Here is an 18469-nt window from a genome sequence, read left to right as displayed (position 1 = left end):
TTGAGAGGAGACACTGAGGCACAGAGAGGTTAAGTCACTTGCTAAAGGTCACACAGCTGATAAGTGGTGGGGCTAAAATGCAACCAGCCCCAGGCCTCAGGGCCTTGTTTGATGTGGCCATCAAGGGAAGTGCAGAGTCACTAGTGGCCTTTTCTTTACAGCTCTAGCAGCCTATAATTCTGTAAAATAACAACTGAGATTCTAAAATAAATAGTTTTTATTTCTTTGAATCTTAAACGTCTAAACTTACCTCTTGAGTGGCTGAGTGCCTGGTTTCTTTCTCTGTGTGTGTCAGGGGGGCGGGGGGTGATGGAGCAGGGAAAACTGTCTGTTTTCATCTTTGGAATTTCTAATTACCCACAATGTTCTGGGTCCCTGGAGACGATGCACTCTGTGGGTCCCTTGTTAGCTCTGGAGTAAATTTTCCCAGTGTAGGGTTTTGCTTTTGTTCATGATGTCACGGTCAAATAAAGCCTAAAAGAAGAAACGCTAGAAGTTTGAGAATGTTCTGAAATATGATTGTATGAGAATCAAGTGACTTTAGGAGGACAGCAGGTTTTCATCTCCTCTGACCTTTCCTCCTGAGGTAATGAAGGAGCTAGATGAAACTCTTTAAAGTGAGCTTTAAAATGCCCATCAAATAGCCCCTCATTACAGTTAACCAGCCCGCTGACATTCCGACATTCCCCATCAGGCGTATATGATCTGTGTAGTAGGCGCCCACTTGGGGCTGGGATAGTTAAAGCCATACACAGGAAGTAGCTAAAACAGCCCAAAGCCCCCTGACAAACACACACAGGGAAATAAATTCTTCATTTCCAGCTCTTATCTAGGTAATCCTCCGGTTACCTAGGATTCACATGTGCTGCATGCCCGGGCAAAGCTGGGCCAAGTTATCTCTTTCATACCTTGAGTCATTTTCTGGGTGTGAAGTCAGCAGACAAGCCAGGAAATGTCAGCACGGAAGAGTGAGGGAGTTGTCACTCCAGGGGAGGTGTGGAGTAGGATGGCATCTGACGTGCCCTTGGGACTCGGTGTCCCCAGGATGTGTTTGGTGCTGGCTACTTGTGATCCATGTTTCCTTTGATGCAGGGTGGTTGGGTTGCAGCAGTTTTTGCAGTAAAATTGAAGTCCAACTGCTCAAACAGAAATGGCCTCATCTCATGGACACTTTGAGTAAGGGTGGCTTTTTGCTGGGATCTTTACATTCAAGTCCCACAGCTTGTCCCTTATCCCTCTTTAATGGAAGGATGAACTGCCTGCCTTTTAAAAGCCCTAGAACACTGTGTGTCTGTTTAGCCAGGATTTTTCCCGGGTCTTTTTCAGGGCTATGGATCTTTAGCTTGTCTTAATTTCTGAAGTTACATCTGAATTGCATTATAGACTTACGTGTTGTAATACTGCTTGACCTGTTGCTTGGAAAACATAACATACACTGAGAGGAAACGGCTAGCTCAAGAAGAGCTGAGGACATTTAATCCTATAAAGCAAATGGAATAAAGAGCTTGGATCTGAGTTAGCATTCACTGGCAATGTTTTGTTTCCATTCATGTATTCTGTCCCAGGTGGTCATCTCGGTCTACAGTGGGCTGGGGGCCTCGGTAGGCGCTGGTATCGTTGGATGTAAACTTTGATTCCAACCAACCTGAGAGTCCCCCTTTCCTCCAATACCTCTTAGTCCCAAGTATTGGAACAACAGCCAGGAAAGGCCCAATGCAGAACTGAAATGGATCTTTTTCTTGTGGTTTAAGGATCAGCCAGTTGGAACTGAGGAGATGTTTTCTTAGGGTTGCAGAAAAGTTTGAAACTATTGGATTGTTTTTGGCACTCAAATGTAGATTATAGATATATCATTAGTATTACTAAGCTGATGGGCTACACTACAAGGACTGTTATTTACTAGCATATTCTTGCAAAAATGTACTGCCCTCAACTCTATAATGGAAGGCCACTGTGTGTTTAGATGCCTTACCTTCTACCACATTCGTGTCGTTGTAATTACCCACATTACAAAAACCTCTCCGTGGCGTTGGCATTGCACAGCTCATGAATCCACAGCTCATGAACCCAGTCGGGTAAATACCATGCAAATTGTGGCCCGCCACACACCCCAGAAGGCCACGCACGTTCGTAGCAAATGCTCTTTGATTCTGAAGCTCAAGGTCAACACCATGATGATTTCTTCCTTGAGCTGCCTCTCTGGGAAATGCTAGGAAGAGTTTGTAATTTATCTGAGAATCTCCAAAAGAGCCACAGGACCATTTCTCTTTTAGAGAAAAGTGGCAAGGTACTTTAGAATTGTCAGCATTGAAACTTTCAAAAAGAATAGCGGTTTTGCTGAACCTTAATGTCTTCCTAAGTCCTTATTGCCAGATGCACTATTTTCCTATTGGATGTGCCAAAACCACTAAACAGTTAAAACACATCAAATGATCTCAAAATGGCCAAAACTGAATTTTTTCCCCCCCAAAAAAGCTCCTAGTCAGCAAACCCCACGGTCATATTCCATACTAGAAAACGTCTGGTTAGGCTAAAAATTAGGAAAACAGACTTTCAACGTAAAAGATTTCAAATTTTCTTTGTGTATAGGCTTAGAGAAAGAACTAACAGAGAGAGGGGAGAATTAAGGGGAACAGTTACAGCAGTGAAAACCACAGCGACAGCACCAACAGTTATTATTATGCCCTCAGCAACACGTTCTTAATGCCCAGCCTTTCTAGTGAGTTTTTCCCAGCCCACAGAATTCCAGCAGGTGGAACCTAGGAGGAAGGAGGTTGCAGTTCACGCCAGCTTCTCTAGCATCTTTGATGTGGTGTAAACTGCTCTTGGGACTAGCCGTTGTGTCCCGGCACCTGCGAGGAATGAGTGGTCCAAGAAGTCTTTTTGGTCAAGCATCCCCCAGTTTTTGGTACTAAAAATGTCAGCAAATAATCATTGGACTTAATAATAAGCTAACCATAGCTCCAACACCAAAGAACATTTTAAGTGGCATGCCAGGAGTAAAAAGAAAACCTTCCAACTCACAAATGTCAATTATATCTAGACAATTGCCAGGGGTGGGGAGGTAGGAAGGGGAGACAGGGGCAATATCCCCCCGAGAGTCTGCAAGCTATATTCTCACACCTTCTTGTTGCCTATGATGTGATCATACCTGCACTTTATATTTTCTGAGATATATTAATTTCTTGATAATTTTTCTTAATTGCTAGCTCATCAAAGCCAGTGTCAAGTTTCCCATTCCTCCTGTACAGCTGTGATTCTCAGCCCTGGCTTTTCACTGGGGTCACCTTGGGAGCTTTACAAAACACAGTTTGTATTCTGAAATTGACCAAAAGATCATTGAGACCATATGCAAGTGAAGGGGAGGCTGAGACAAGTGTCAACAGAGAGGGCCATACAAACACACTTAACCTCAGGGGGTCTACAGAAGACGCTTTAGCTCTAGCTGACTCAAGTCTGGTTGGTCAGGGGTTCTGGGGCGTACTCTAGACATAATGTTGATCGTGATATGGAAAGTTATAGTCAAGCAGGCACCCCACAGCAGTAGGCTGACCCAGGGTTATCACTCTCTCTCAGCCGTGGATCCCTCACCCAAGGGAGAGGTTGCAGTTGGAAGGGGACCAGAATGGGACCCTCCAAAACAGTGATTCTCAAATCTGGATGTGCATAAGAATCACCTGCAGGGATTAAAACTCAGATTGCTGGGTTTCACTCAGCATTGCTAGGCCTATGGTAGAGCCTAAGAATTTGCATTTCTAACAAGTTCCAAGATATTGCCAGTACTATGGTAGACCTCACTTTGAGAAATACTGCTTTAAAGCCTGAGACCCAGGACAGGCCAGCATTGTCCTGGTCTAGAAGGGGTACACCAGATTTCAATAGCATTCTTTCATGCCCTGTAAGAAGGAATAGAACACTGTCCTGAGATGAGCTGGGATTTATTTCCATGCTTTTATAAAAGTGTGAAAACTGTCTAAGTGATTACCGCCTGAGTTTAAGAATAGATACGCATTTGGGTTGCTTGTTCCTAATATCTTTGCATTAGAAATTGGTAATATTTAAATCGGATTTAATTTCAGAGCCCCAACCTTCACTAGCATAAGACTAAAAACAATGACAACAATATCTATGAAAATCACTTAGTGTTTCAGGATTCTGGACCGGAAATTGCTCTCTCCAGTAGTAAACTACCTGTACCTACACTGAACAAGAGAAGGCCAAAGACACAGGATCTCAAGTATAGCAATCAGGCATCTAGATGTGGTTGGCAGGGGACCCTGGTATGCAAAGTTGGCTTGGCCCAGAGGTTGCAGATATACGGCCAGGGAACCCTTTGTGGTCGGTCTAGAGCTGATCCTCCAAGAAGGCAGGTCTGCCTAGGAGTTGTGGAATGTTTGATTTAGATCGACCTTCTCTCTCCTTCTAATCAGCTGGATTGGAGGCCATCCTGGCTTACAGTGGAATACATAGAATATTTTCAAAGAGAGTCACTCCTACTTCCCTGATTGTCCCAAAGATTAAAGTGTAGGCTTTTTGTGTCACATAGGAAGTTACAGCCAGCAGATAGGTCACAGCAGTGAGCTCTGCAAGCTCATAAGTACCTGCTGCTGTATAAGGCCCATCACATACCTTTCTCACCCTCCCCCAAGACTCCCTCTTAAGCCATGTTGGACTTCTGGGGCTCTGTGATGCCTTTCCCTTTTTCCCTGATGCTCTCCTATTCATCCTTAAGAACCCTGCTCAAATGTTCCTTCCTCTATGAACATATGTCTCTGGCTAATCTGGCCAAATAAAACAAACTCCTCCCTCCACTATGTTTTCCATATCATGTCAGATATCTATCATACTTAACATATTGTGCTTTAAATGCTGTCCATGTGTTTGCTTTCCTTACCTCTAGCTTACTTGCTCTTTGAAGTTGAGCTATGTCTCATTCTTCTTCGCTTCCCCAGCACCTAGCACAGTGGCTGGTGCAGCGCCTCCAAGTTTAGTGTTTAATTAATGAAATAAATAAATTCCAGTGTTTGGACAGGCAGGAAAGCATTCCTTAAGCACTCAGTAAGGATGCAGGCTGGAAACACTAATGCCCATAGAATCACAGGCGATCAGAGCTGGAGGAGACCTTAGCTATCATCCCTGCTGGTTCCTCATTCTATGGAGAAGCCTCAGAGATGCTTAAAGATACTTGGCAACTTACCCACAAATGAGAGCAAAATGGGCCAGGACACAGCTCTGTAGATTCCAATCTGGTGATCAGTCGGGTTTGGCCAAACACCCAGCTGAAGGGTTTGTGGACCAGATCCTCTTCCCATGAGTGATGCAACAAGACCCTAGAATACTAACCTCCTGCTGTGGGGAACCTGCTATCCTCCCTCTCCTGTGCTCAATCCAACCCTGAGGGAGCCTGAAAATGGTCTTTGCTACGGAATCTAACTTTTTTTAGGGTGTTTGAGTAAGTGTTCATCTCTAGGCCTAAACCCCAGTTGAGTACCTGAAGGTTTTTCTGGTACTTCTAGAGGAAAAATGATATTCTGAGTAAAGTGGGTCAGAAAGAGGAATAGTAACATCTCATTAATAGTCCTTAATTTCATGACTTCTAACAGCAGGAAAACCACTCAAGGCCCTTTCTACTTCCTTGTCCTCCAGCTCCTCTGTGTGATCAGGGACTTGGGGGCCATGGTGGTTTCACTGACATTTGCTTCCATAGCACAAGATGAGAGGGGGTGTTGCAGGAAGATGAGGAGGCGGAGGTAGCCCCCCACTGGGAAGAGGCATGATGGGAAAAGGAGTTTGGGAGTTGAAAAGACAATCTAGACAGGAAGGATAAAGATGTCATTCTACAACATTTTTGGTGGGAGAGCTACCCCACCCTATGACAAGTTCTACAATAGACATAACCATTCATTCATTCATTCACAAAAAATGTCACGTAACCCTCCAGCTTAAAGCCTTCCACTCCCTTCCCACTGCCCATAGGGTAAAACCATAGTTCCTCCCTACATCCTTCTACCTCTCCAACTCATTTCTTAGGTCTCTTCCCTACATGCTCAGCATCTTTGACTTGTTTCTACCCCAGAGCCTTTGCACTTGCTGTTCCTTCTGCCTGGGATGCTCTCTCCCCCATTCCTTCTCATCCTTCAGATATCAACTTGAAGGCCACTTCCTTGGAGAACTCTCCACTGAGCACCCTGTCTGCGATGGCCCCTCACTACACCCTGCTATCACCCTCTATCATCATACCCTGCTTACCTGCAGGGCATGTGAAGAATCTGAAGATGTTTATTTACACAAGACTATAAACTCCACAAGAGCAGAGACCTTGTTGATCTTATTCACTGCTGGGTCCCTAGCACCTAGGATAGTACTTGGCACATAGTAGAAATACGTGCTCAGGAAATGTTGAATGAATGAATGAAACACCTACATATACAAGGTTTATAGAAGTAAAAGAATAGACACCTACCATTGCTTCTAGGAACTTCAACCTAAAACTGAATAGAATTTTTTTCCTCATTGCATCAGCTCCCTAGCTCCTGATTCGTAAAACGTGACTTTCCTAAAATTTGAACTCTGAGATTGGCGTCCTAGTTCTGTAACAGCTCTCTGTTATCTATCAAGTGGTCAGGTTGCCTGCTTTGCCACCATGACTTGTTCTAGATTCTCATCAAAACACCAACGTGTTCTCAATTGTCAGGACTTTTTCTTCTGAGTAATTTACCTTAGTTATGCTGGTCCAGAGTTGGGTCTACTGTGTCTGTGGGTATAATGTACAGAATAATTCCATTTCAATCCTGGATTAGGGGCCTGCTAGAGCCGGACTCTGATGTGGGACTAGAAGCACCGACACTGCATGTAAGATCAGCCATACACTGTGTCCAGGCAGAAACCAAGAGCTCTGGCACAAGAGTGAGAGGCAGGTGCCGCCGCAGGTCTGTGCAAGTTCAGGCCCCTGGCAATTTTGGTAGCCGAGCTCTGTCTTCTCCTTTGGTCCTGATGCTGGCAAAGTCCCAACACTCAAGAAAACAGGGTTTGGGACTTCCCTGGTGGCACAGTAGTTAAGAATCCGCCTGCCAATGCAGGGGACATGGATTCGAGCCCTGGCCCGGGAAGATCCCACATGCCGCGGAGCAACTAAGCCCGTGCGCCACGACTACTGAGCCTGCGCTCTAGAGCCCGCGAGCCACAACTACTGAGCCCGCGTGCCTAGAGCCTGTGCTCTGCAACAAGAGAAGCCACCGCAGTAAGAAGCCTGCGCACTGCAACGAAGAGTAGCCCCCGCTCGCCAAAACTAGAGAAAGCCTGCGCGCAGCAACAAAGACCCAATGCAGCCAAAATAAATAAATAAGTAAGTTAATTAATTTAAAAAATAAGAAAGAAAGAAAGAAAACAGGGTTTGTTGTGTTGGCACCTCCCTCCCCTCCTGCTTGGGACACAGCTACCCGTCTACTAGAGAATGTGGTGAAGAGCCAATCTAATGCCAGCTCTCTCCTCCCACAGAGTCCTGGCCCGGGGTCGTGCAGTCCAAGGGGCTGGATGGCATGCTGGACCCAAGCTCAGCTCAGCGTCTGGGCCCAATAACAGCTTTTCCGAGGGAGCAGCTTTCTGTCCTGGCCACACTGAGGTAAGCACCCGAGAGGCATCTGTCTCACCAAGGTTCCTAGTTCTAGAGCTGCCAGGACAACTGGAAATGAGCCCCAGGCTGAGGATGGGGCATCGGTGCCAGCTGTCAATCAGCAGGGACCCGGGTGGCTCCTAGTGACCCAGCACACGTGGCCCTCCTAGCTCACCTGGAGAGGACGTCGCCCATGCTCTCAGGCTGGCCCCATGGCTTCCAAGGACACGGTAAGAGTCTGAGCCATGCATCTCTAAAGGAACAGAACACAGGGTCTCAAATAGACAGTGCCCGTCAGACCCTCCACACAGCTCCTGGTCTGTCTGAGCAGGTGATCTTATGAGATCAAAGGTCCCTGATCACTCTTCATGCCCTTGGCCGTGGAGTGGAGGGTGGGGAGAGCTCCAGGTGTGAAGACAGGGGTGAGTTCCACTTCCACCAGGCTCCTGCCTGTGGTCAAGTTATTTACTCTTACTGTGTCTCTGTTTCCTCTTCCGTAAAATGGGAAGAATAAGACCCACCTGCTAGGTTTGTTGTGCTGGGTAATGAGACAATTAAATTGATCGTGATGTAATTATGATCTCTCCTCATTCATTTTAAGATGTGTCTCTAAGAATTCAGACCAGTAGATTCTGTTTCCATTCCATCCTGGAGTAGACAATAAATCCACAGGTGCCTGCACCTGCTAGTGCTTTCTGGCTGCATATTTCTATCGTGGGCATTTTAAGTGCTTTTGGATCAAGTCTGCATGATGTCTAGAAACCTGATAAACAAGATATAAAACAATTAAGTGTCCAACTATTCCCTGGAATCTGGATTTATGGCTTCAGGATGGTAAAACTTACAACCTGTTGAAGAGAATTTTCATTTTGATGTTGGAGGTTGAGTAAACGCAGCCCAGGGCCCATCAATTACAGTCCGTGTGTGGCCTCAGGCCTCTCGCCTCTAGAGCAGCTGAGGCTGAGCAATGCCAAGCGCCCACATGCAGAGCCTGCCACTCACTAGCTGCATAACCCCAGGTCACTGAGCCTCTCCAAGGCCCATTTGTCTCTTCTCTAAGGTTCAAGGATTGGACTTGATGAGTGGTTCTCAAAATGTGGTCCCCAAACCAGCAGCATCAGTATCACCTGGCAACTTGTGGGAAATGCAGATTTTCGGGCCCCAGCCCAGAACTACTGAATCAGAAACTCTGGGGGTGGGCTCGGCAGTCTGTGGTTTAACAAGCCCTCCAGGTGACTCTAATGCACTGAACCTCTGGACTTGATCAACTCTGACGTCCCTTCCAGTTCATGCTTCCCCTTAATAAATTCAGCCTGGGAGATGCTTGCAGAGGAGCTGGATTTTATTCTGTCAGTGACTTTCTGTGCTGCAGCCTCAGGGATTTCTCTCCCTGGGAAGCTCACTCCACGCAGGCCCCAACACCCAACAGAGTCCCAGTCTGAAGACAGCAGCCAGTTTACATCGCAAGTGGAGGCCAAGTGTAAAACAAGAAATGATTCCTGACCCGCACTCGTAATGTGGCGAGTGAGATGGAGGAGGAGGAGGAGGCTGGATTTCCTCAGCCACGAGGATTTCCTCTCTTGTTAACGCTTAGTGACCCTGGTTCACTGATCTAATCTCTAGCCCGAGAATCACTAACAGCTCTCTCTAGACACTCCTCCCGCGAAGGCAGGAATTCTCTCTCTCCCTCTGCAATGCACCTCCAAAGGCACAGTCGCCGGGCCCCCCAGCGCCATCAGCTGTCCTGGCCACAGAGTAGACCAGTTGCTTAGCTCTGCCCAGCAGCTTCATCACCTATTCAGGTGAGGCCAGAATCTGTGTGAAATCATTCACCTGGTGCAGGAAATTTCTCTTATTACTGGAGTGTGTGAACCACTGGAAAGCCACAGAATGTACCTTCATCCTGGGAGAGGGTGAAGAAAGCTGGGTGGACCTTGAGTAGATGGATAAAAGGCCCCTGACAGGTCCCTCAACTTTTAGTCATTTATCTTCCATTCTGGTGGGAGCAGAACAAACACAGAACATTCACACATTAAACAGAACATGTTCCATCATGTGAGCCCCTAACTGCATCTTCCCCAGCTAATCATTCCGCTCATAGGTCTCTGCTTAGTGAAGCTGCAGTGAGGACTGTCATCTCTTCAGGAGAAAGGCTTCAAAGGTTGTTTTTAAAAATAAATAAATAAAGCTCCTCCCCTGGTTCACGTCAAGGAGAGAATGTACTTTTGTAGACCGTGCTTTGTGCTTTCAATTACTAGAACAGAAAACACACTAATATTTTCTTTTCTTTCTTATCCACTCATGATTTTTTAAACGAAAGGCTTTTTTTTTAAAGAAAAAAGATTATAGGGGCATTCTGTTATGAGTAAGTCAATTAAAAAAAAAAAACTTTTACTCTAAGTCCCAAATGAGAGATATATTTGCAACATTTTTAAATCTCAATGAAACAATAAAACAATCTCTCCACGATGCAAATCTCAACTGTGATCAAATGCTACCAGGTACCACAGGTTATCTGGACAGTGCAATGAGAAACAGCACATTAGACTTTAAGAACTCTGTAGTCAGTTGAGTAGAACAAGCAGAGCTCTAGGCAGAGCAGAAAATTTTATAATTGCTTAAACCCAAAGAGTGTCAGAGTTGGAAGATAACCTTAAACATCACCACTCAGATGGAGAAATTAAGGGACACAGAAGGAGGAGACTTGTTCACACACTCAATGACTCTTAAGAGGTGGAGCTCCCTGTGAGGGCTAGGTCATGTGCACACGACAAACATGGCCAGGATGCGTTTCTGCCTCCAGGGACTTTACCCTCTAGGTGGGAGGATAAGAGGAGAATACGTTGCCATAAAAGAGCATTAAGGAAATGCTTTTAGAGATGGAGAAGGGAGAGAACTGGTCTCTTTGGAAATAGGAAAAGCTCCCCAGTGGAGGCAGCTATTAAGGTGGGTGTTAAAGCCAACAGGAAGGACTCTGACCAGCCGAGGTGGAGAGCAGAAAAGACACAGGGAGGGACAGAGGGAAGAATGCCTGGCACAAAAGAGTTTGAACCGAGGGCAACAGGGGGGAAGCACAGAGCCGGCACGGCCTCTGAGGAATTCTGTTTGCCTGGAATGCAAAATATGTGAAGGGAGTACAAGGAGAGCAGGGTCTGTCTGCCAGCCTGAGCAACCTAGTGGCATACTAGACAACCACTCACCACTGGATCCTTTGAGCAGGGTGATGTGATCAGAGCAGTTCTTTAAGAAGTTAAATGGGGCGGCCAGGGATGGTAGGCATCGGAAGAAGACAGATGAGGGTGCAGGACATCAGCTGGGAGACTGTTCCATGACCTGAACCGGGAACACAGAGGTGAGAATAGAAAGTATAGTTTCAAGAGATGCTACTAAAAAAAAAAAAAAAAGAGTGGATATATCTATATGCATAACTGATTCACTTTGCTGTACACCTGAAACTAACACAACATTGTAAACCAACTATACTCCAATAAAAATTTTTTTTAAATACAAAAAAAAAAAAAAAAAAGATGCTACTGAAGCAGACAGAAAGGGCTGGATGGAGGTCAGAGAGGAAACAGCAGAGTCCAGTCATGAGTTGAGGCTTGGAGCTGGTGAATGAAGGAATGGTGGTTCCAGTAACAGAAAAAGGAAATGCAGAGAAACATGTTTAGGAGGATGGGGAGAGATGCTCACAAGAGATAGTAGCTGTGGAACTAATTCATAAATCATCAGGTGGCCCCAAATGGGGCAGCTTCTGTTGAGTAGAGAGGAGGGAGGGGAGAATGATGATCCTAGTGAGGATTATGAGAGCAAAGGTTTTTGTTTTGGACGTCTTGCATTTAAAACGTCAGCATCCATGGGGAGTTGCCCATCAGGAAGCTGGGGATTCAGAACTGGCTTTCAAAAGAGGAGTTGGACCAGAGACCCTGGCATGGGCATCAACTGCACAGAAACTTCAGTTGACTCCTTAGAAGAGGATGAGCTCACCAAAGAGGGGACTCCAGAATGAGGTGGGAACCTCTGGTAATGGGAAATAGGGAGCAGTATGTCCCTTACTACCATCAAAACCCTACATTTTAATCTTTTTTTCATTTCCCTATCCAAATTCTAAGTGTTACTAACATGGATATAAAGGGGTGAATTTCCATTTCATTTCTTCTCCCTTCATCTACCTGATGAGAGATAATGTGTACTGAGAGGCAGAAAGAAATGAAACAAGGAAAGGAGCAAAAGCAAAGGGCTTGAATTAGCTGCCAGTTGACTAATCAGCTGGACACTCATCTGCAAGACCATTAGCCAGCACAACCAGTGATGGTCGAAAAGTCAGATGTGTCACTGCTTCCTCTGCATGGCTGGCTGGAGGATTGGAGCAAACACAAACAATTTTCCAAGTAACCAGAGAGAAAAGAATTTGGTGGTTTTATTCTTGGTATCTCACCAAAGAGCTGTCTATTTCCAGCTGAATAGAAGCACATTACAGAGAAGAATGCATCACTTTAAAACAGATTAGGAACGCAGCATGTGGTCACAGGCACAAAGTCCAAAAGAAACCAGGCATCATGGTGGAAAGAAGGCAGATGGTGAGGTGCTCTGGCCATACCCATTCACCCTCTCATTCATTTTCCTTATAGAGTCTGAGGACCTACTACATGCCAGGCACTGCACATGGCCCCAGTAAATTCAAACTGCACCGCTTCCAAAGTGCTCTCAGGGAGACAGACATGTAAACGATTACCCACAGCATGCGGAGAGGCAGCAGGGTTATGCACAAACCGCCATGGGAGGCAAGGGGTGGAGTGACTAGTGCGCAGGTGGATGAGACAGGCTCTGCCCTCCGGGACCTTGTGGCCAGTGGGGAGACAGGCTCAACTACTAGTCTTGAGAAGAAGCCTGACAGAGGTAAACCTATGTGCTAGGAAAAGATGTGTATGGAGTGTGCTTTGAGAGTGAATTAGCAGCAATATAACTGAAGAAAAAAAAGTCCTTGACCGCAGGACATTGGGATGACTGAGAATTAAATAGGTGTGTGAGCACCTATTTAATCCTAACAACAACTCTGTGAAATAGTGTTTATTGCCTGCTTTTTATCAATGAGGAAATGAGGGCTCAGGAGGATTAAGTGACTTTCCTCTGCTAACAAGTATCAGGGCTAGGAATCCAAACAAGGTTTCCTGACCCCAGATCCAGTGCAGAGGTCTTTCCACTACACTGATTTAGTAGGAGAGAACACACACAGACACACACACACACACGCACGCGCACACACACACACACACACACACACTTCTGAAGTTGAGAACAGGAAGAGACGGCTTTTCGCTGGGGTGATCTGAGCAGACCTCAAGGAGGAAGTGGTACCCATGCCAGGCTGGAAGAGTGGGCAGGGAGCAGAATGACCTGTGGGGAGAGAGATGGAGAGGGATCAAATTGCAAGTTTAACACCCTCTCTAGGGGATGCCTCTTACCCTACCAGGAAGATCTGGGGAAGCTTTCCAGAGGTGATGGCTGGTACACACGTACAGGTGTGCACAGGAGCTCACTGAAAGTGAGCTCAAGAACAGAGCTAGTCTCACAGCTAGTTGGCCTGGGGGTGGCTGCTGGCGGGGAAGCAGCACAGTGCAGTGCAGAGCCCCATCTGGCACATGCCTAAGAGGGGCTGGCAGTGCCTTCTGGGGACAGATGACTTATGCCATTTGGTCTACTCTCACATAAGATCAAATAATTTTTAAAAAGAGACACTTAAGAATGAAGGAGAAAGTGGGGGAGGAAGGAAGGATGGAAGGGTAGACTGGCTTAGTAAGGGGTCATGTTTGGATTCTATTTCTGGTCCAGTTTTTGTTTGCAGCTGTAGGCCTATTAGTTAATTTCTGTGGATCACTTTCCTTGCATATGAAAGAGAGATGATAAATCCTAACCTAACTCACAGACTAATAAGAAACTAGAAGCGAATGCATTTGAAAAGCTGAAAAACATCACTCACGCCAAGAGAAACCCTTTACCAGTATCACGTTTATAGATGCGAATAGATGGCTGGTGACTAAATAGACGGACTGGCTAAGATGGTCCCAGAGCTATGTTCACTTTCTTTGCCAAACATGGTGCTTCGTGGGCTTTCAGTCACCTGATCTCAGAGCTGACCCGGTGCTACTGTCTGAAGAGGGTGTGTTCAGTGCTGAGGCTTCAAGACAAGTCCCCAGCAGCCCTGCCCACTGCCTTCCCAGGGGACTCAAGCCGCTGGGCAGGAGACAGCACTGGGAGAGGTGTCAGACTCACCCCCAGCCATCCTGTTGCACGCAGGTGCACACATACCGCCTGCCCATGGCTGTCTCGCTGGCAGGCAGAGAACTCAAAGAATTCCGTAACCAGCACCGCCGAGTTCATACCACACCACAGGGCAGAATTTCAGGGGCTCCGTCCCTTCCTGGGAAAGCGCACCCCCCAGATGGGGTGCCCAGACACCCAGGTTGTCGGAGCCAGCCCTGTTTAAGCCTGTCATCCCAGTGTAACTGTTGTAGCACCGCCCTTCACTCTCAGAAGCGTCTCAGTTTGAATGGTCAATTCCAGGGTCTCTTTGCTTTCAGCCACCAGGAGAAACCTCCTCATCATCCTCTTGGGAGGTCAACTCCGAGGGACCCAGAAACTGCCCTTGCCCCCCACCCAGTGCTCCGTGGAGTAATCCCCATTTGTGTTTCATTCCAGGTGCACAGCGTAATGTCCATGTTGTTCTACACTCTGATCACAGCTCTTTGGATCGGCGTCCAGGCAGAAGCGCGCACCCAGAGCAATGTCCCAGCAGGACACGCCATCCCCCAAGCCCGCTGGACTAACCTTCAGCACTCCCTTGACGCAGCCCTGCGCAGAGCCCACCGCGGCCCGGCAGCCGCGATAGCCGCCAGGGTGGCAGGGCAGACCCGCAAGATCACCGTGGACCCCAAACTTTTTAAAAAGCGGCGCCTGCGTTCACCCCGCGTGCTGTTTAGCACCCAGCCCCCACCTGTGGCCGCGGACGCTCAGGATCTGGACTTGGAGGCCGGCGGGGCCGCCCCCTTCAACAGGACTCACAGGAGCAAGCGGTCGTCGTCCCACCCTGTCTTCCACCGGGGGGAGTTCTCGGTGTGCGACAGCGTCAGCGTGTGGGTGGGGGACAAGGCCACCGCCACGGACATCAAGGGCAAGGAGGTGATGGTGTTGGGAGAGGTGAACATCAACAACAGTGTATTCAAACAGTACTTTTTTGAGACCAAGTGCCGGGACCCCAATCCCGTCGACAGCGGATGCCGGGGCATCGACTCGAAGCACTGGAACTCATATTGTACCACGACCCACACCTTCGTCAAGGCGCTGACCATGGACGGCAAGCAGGCTGCCTGGCGGTTCATCCGGATCGACACGGCCTGCGTGTGTGTGCTCAGCAGGAAAGCTGGGAGGAGAGCCTGACCGGCCGACGGCCCTCAGCCTCTCCCCGCTCCCCCTCCACGCTCTCCGGCGCCCCTCCCTACCTCAACCTGTAAATTATTTTAAATTATAAGGACTGCATGGTAATTTATAGTTTATACAGTTTTAAAGAACCATTATTTATTAAATTTTTGGAAGCAGCCTGTGTGCCGGCCCTCCAGTCATTTTGCCCAGGGTGACCATCTGCAAACCTTGGGATGGAAGCTGCAGGGAGAAAGGTACGCAGCACCCCCTGGCTTTCCTTCAGACCCACCTGTAACCCTCACTCTCCCATTGCACCCCCAGCCCGCCTTGCCACACTTCAGGGAAGGCTAACCGGGTTCAGATTAAATTAGCCTAAGCCGGGCGTAATTAGGAAGGGAAGTCTGCTGGGATTGCAACTTTGTTCTGCATTCCAGAGCCAAAGCTACCTAATCCTTGGATTACCCACCCCACAGGCCCAGATTCCCGAGCCTTGATTGCTTCATTCGGGGAAATCTGTGGAGCCTTACCAGAAGGCAGATCCCCGCCGCCCGGGCACAGGGCTGCCTCTGACCTCAGAGGAGCCCAGGCTGGGTCCTGCAGGGACCCACCAGGTAGATAGGAGGAGACTTGCACCAAAGACCCGTAAGGCTGGCTCATTTTTTTAGGGGGAGATCTGCTGTTTGCTGAAAAGCTCCCTGGAAGATTTGTAACGAAATAATCTCAGGAGGCCTGTCACGGTAGATCTGATTTCATGTTAAGATCGCCTTAGTTCTAATGACTGGCCCTCAATTTATCCCCCAGTGGCTTCCTGCAGAAAGACTCCATTACCCAAGAAAACATGAAGGCCTCCAACGCTGTTGTCACCCATTCACGGCCCCACAGCAACTTCCAATGGCCCCAACGTCGGCCTAGAATCAGAGGAACCAGATGCCGGCCTGAAAAAAACTTTTTAATTCCTAATTGGGTGACTTCCACAAGTGACCAAAGGTGGATGGGGTCATGGGAACTGCAGAGAAGATGGTGTGGGGAGAAAAGACAAAGATGAGTGAGAACCAACACAAATAAGCGGGAAAGGGGTGGAGGAGAGGTGGGCCAAGCCAGAAGGGAACACGACTCTCTGCTCCTCCCTGACAGAGGACACTAAACAAGAGAGAGAGACAAGGGAGGAGAGGGGTGTGAGGACAGGGAGCACGGGCAGAAAGAGGAGAAAGATGTGTCATCTTCACCAGCATCAGGGTCCCCAGGCTTCCAAGAAATCCAACACCCGGGGTAGTTTCCTCTTTTTGTTTTGTTTTGTTGTTTTTGAAGCCGGGGGATGTGCTCATTGTCACTGACTGCATCAGGAGTGTCTTAGAGATAGCTGGAGACGACAGGGACTCCAGGGTACAGCCTGGAGCAGGGCTCTACCCATTCTCCAGCTGCTACCTTCCCCTGCAACTTTTATTTGTCTGTATTTTGTTTTGTTTTTTGTATTTTCCACAAAGGCAAAAAATTTTCCCCCTTAGAGCACTTAGCTTGAAATGGAAATTTTGCTTTCCTACCCTTCCCCTTCCCCCCCAGGGTAAAATGCCTATCTAGTTTGTGTAAGAACAGGCCCAAATTGTCCCTCTGACAAAAAAAGCAAATGGCGGTATTCATTCATCTGTAACTCTCCCTGTCCCACAGCCTGCCGCCCCAAAATCCAATCCAAATAGGGCAAATTAGAAACATAGAGAGCTTTGGCATGAGAGACATTTGATTAAGGTGAAAGCGTGACGAAATGGGCCCTGTTTTTCCTATCAAAGCTACTGCAATTGGAATAAAGATTTATGTACAAGAGACACCAACCAGAACATTCTGTGCTAAGATACTTGCTCAGATAAAGGCTGCAGGGAGGGAGCCCTCCCACTGACCTGTGTCTGTGGCTTTTTCCTGGACTCCAGTGCCAGTGGCCTTGGCCTTCCTGGCCCCTCCGACAGACAGGTCCTGGGGTCCCTTCCTCCGAGGGCTGGACAAGCCTGCTGGGTCCTAGATGTGGGGAGAGAGGGCTGCTGAGGGAGGCATTCAGGAAGCTTCTGCGGGGAAGGGAGGCTATGTTTGCGAGCAGCTACACCGTCGCAGAGAGTCTGGAGGACCACCGCCAGCCCTGCAGGACACTGGGGTGACCTGGACCCCACCGCCTTCCTAAAGGGAAGGCAGCCTCTAGCCGCTGAGGAAACACCGAGGCTGAGGGTGGGGTAAGAGGAGGTCTCCCCCCCCAAGTCCCCCCACTCCCCACCAACACCACAGCCTGCCCCAAAGGCAACATTTGCTCTAGCCCAAGCTCCGGAGTCCCAGGGTGGGAGCCAAAGTTTTCACACAATGTGAGGGAATATCAGTTTGGCTGAACAGAGTCGGAACGAACCAAAAAACAATCCGGAGCTGGTGGCTTCTCTAGCTTGTACCCTGCCCCCAACACAGCGGGGAGCTCTGGCTTCCAGACCCACCCAGGCTGCCCCCCAGAGGCCGGCCAGGTCACCAGGGCCCCAGACACTCGAACACATTGGAAAAACAGCTCAAAACTGCCCGTTATATTCTGCTGAAGAGCAGCAGCTGCAAATCCCGCAAACTCTTCCTTCACTTGCCTCACTGAGGTCTTCTTACCCGGGGTCCCCAAAAGCCCAGCTCCCTCTCCCCTCCAGCACGCCCGCCCAAGAGAGGAGTGCAGACCCTGGCTCGTACACAGCCTGACACAGCCCAGCCCTCCTAGCAGGGCCCGTGCTAGCCTCAGCTTGAGGCAAGACTCCTTGTTCTGGGAGACAAGAGCAATATGGTGCCTGATTCTAGTGTATATTTCAAGTCTGGCTCTGTGACTTCCCCCTCCCTCAACCACAGCACCGGCCTGCCCTAGATCTGCCTTCCGTCCTACCGGGAAACCTACCGCGGGGATACAGCTGTTCAGCAACAACCGAAGGGCTATTTTCATTCCCATGAAACACAGGAATGCTCCTCCTAAATCTCACCGCTTTCCCCTCAGCATAATCTGCATGAGGGGCAGAGGGTCTGCCCAGACCTGGAGCGCAGAGGACAGGGAAGGGCCAGGTGTCCTCGTCCCCTTGGAGGAAGGGGACGGTGAAGCTGGGGAGCAGACCTGAGTGGAAGTGTGGCTATCGAGAGCACAGGGGCCCCCGCAGCAGTGAGCCCGGTCTTCCTTCCACAGGCCTGACTGGAGCAGACCTGAGTGGAAGCGTGGCTATAGAGAGCACAGGGGCCCACGCAGCAGTGACCCCGCTCTTCCTTCCACAGGCCTGACTGGAGCAGTGGGAACCCCCCGGGGCCCTGGTGCTGAGGAAGCAGCCCAGTGTGATGGTCAGAACACTGGGCTTGGCGTCAGCTAGCTTTTAGGCTCAGCTCCCCCATTCCAATCTGTGCAACTTTGGCAAGCTCCTCTTTGACCTCAGTTCCTGCAGCTGTGAAATG

General features: G+C 48.5%; 1 protein-coding gene across 2 annotated transcripts in view; it reads left to right on the top strand.

Annotated features, from left to right (window-relative positions):
- The window catches only part of NGF (nerve growth factor), a 50023-nt gene extending 34815 nt beyond the window's left edge, over nt 1-15208 (top strand). For both annotated transcript variants that reach the window (XM_059901254.1, XM_059901244.1), the window contains exons 2-3: nt 7498-7621; nt 14312-15208. In XM_059901254.1, coding sequence (XP_059757237.1) covers nt 14324-15049 — 726 coding nt within the window. In that variant the 5' untranslated portion in view covers nt 7498-7621; nt 14312-14323 and the 3' untranslated portion in view covers nt 15050-15208. The remainder of the gene's footprint in view (nt 1-7497; nt 7622-14311) is intronic.
- The last annotated feature ends 3261 nt before the right edge of the window (nt 15209-18469 follow it).

This window comes from Balaenoptera ricei, chromosome 1, assembly GCF_028023285.1.
Source record: "Balaenoptera ricei isolate mBalRic1 chromosome 1, mBalRic1.hap2, whole genome shotgun sequence".
NCBI lineage: Eukaryota > Metazoa > Chordata > Mammalia > Artiodactyla > Balaenopteridae > Balaenoptera > Balaenoptera ricei.
This window is presented reverse-complemented; position numbering and strand designations above follow the sequence as displayed.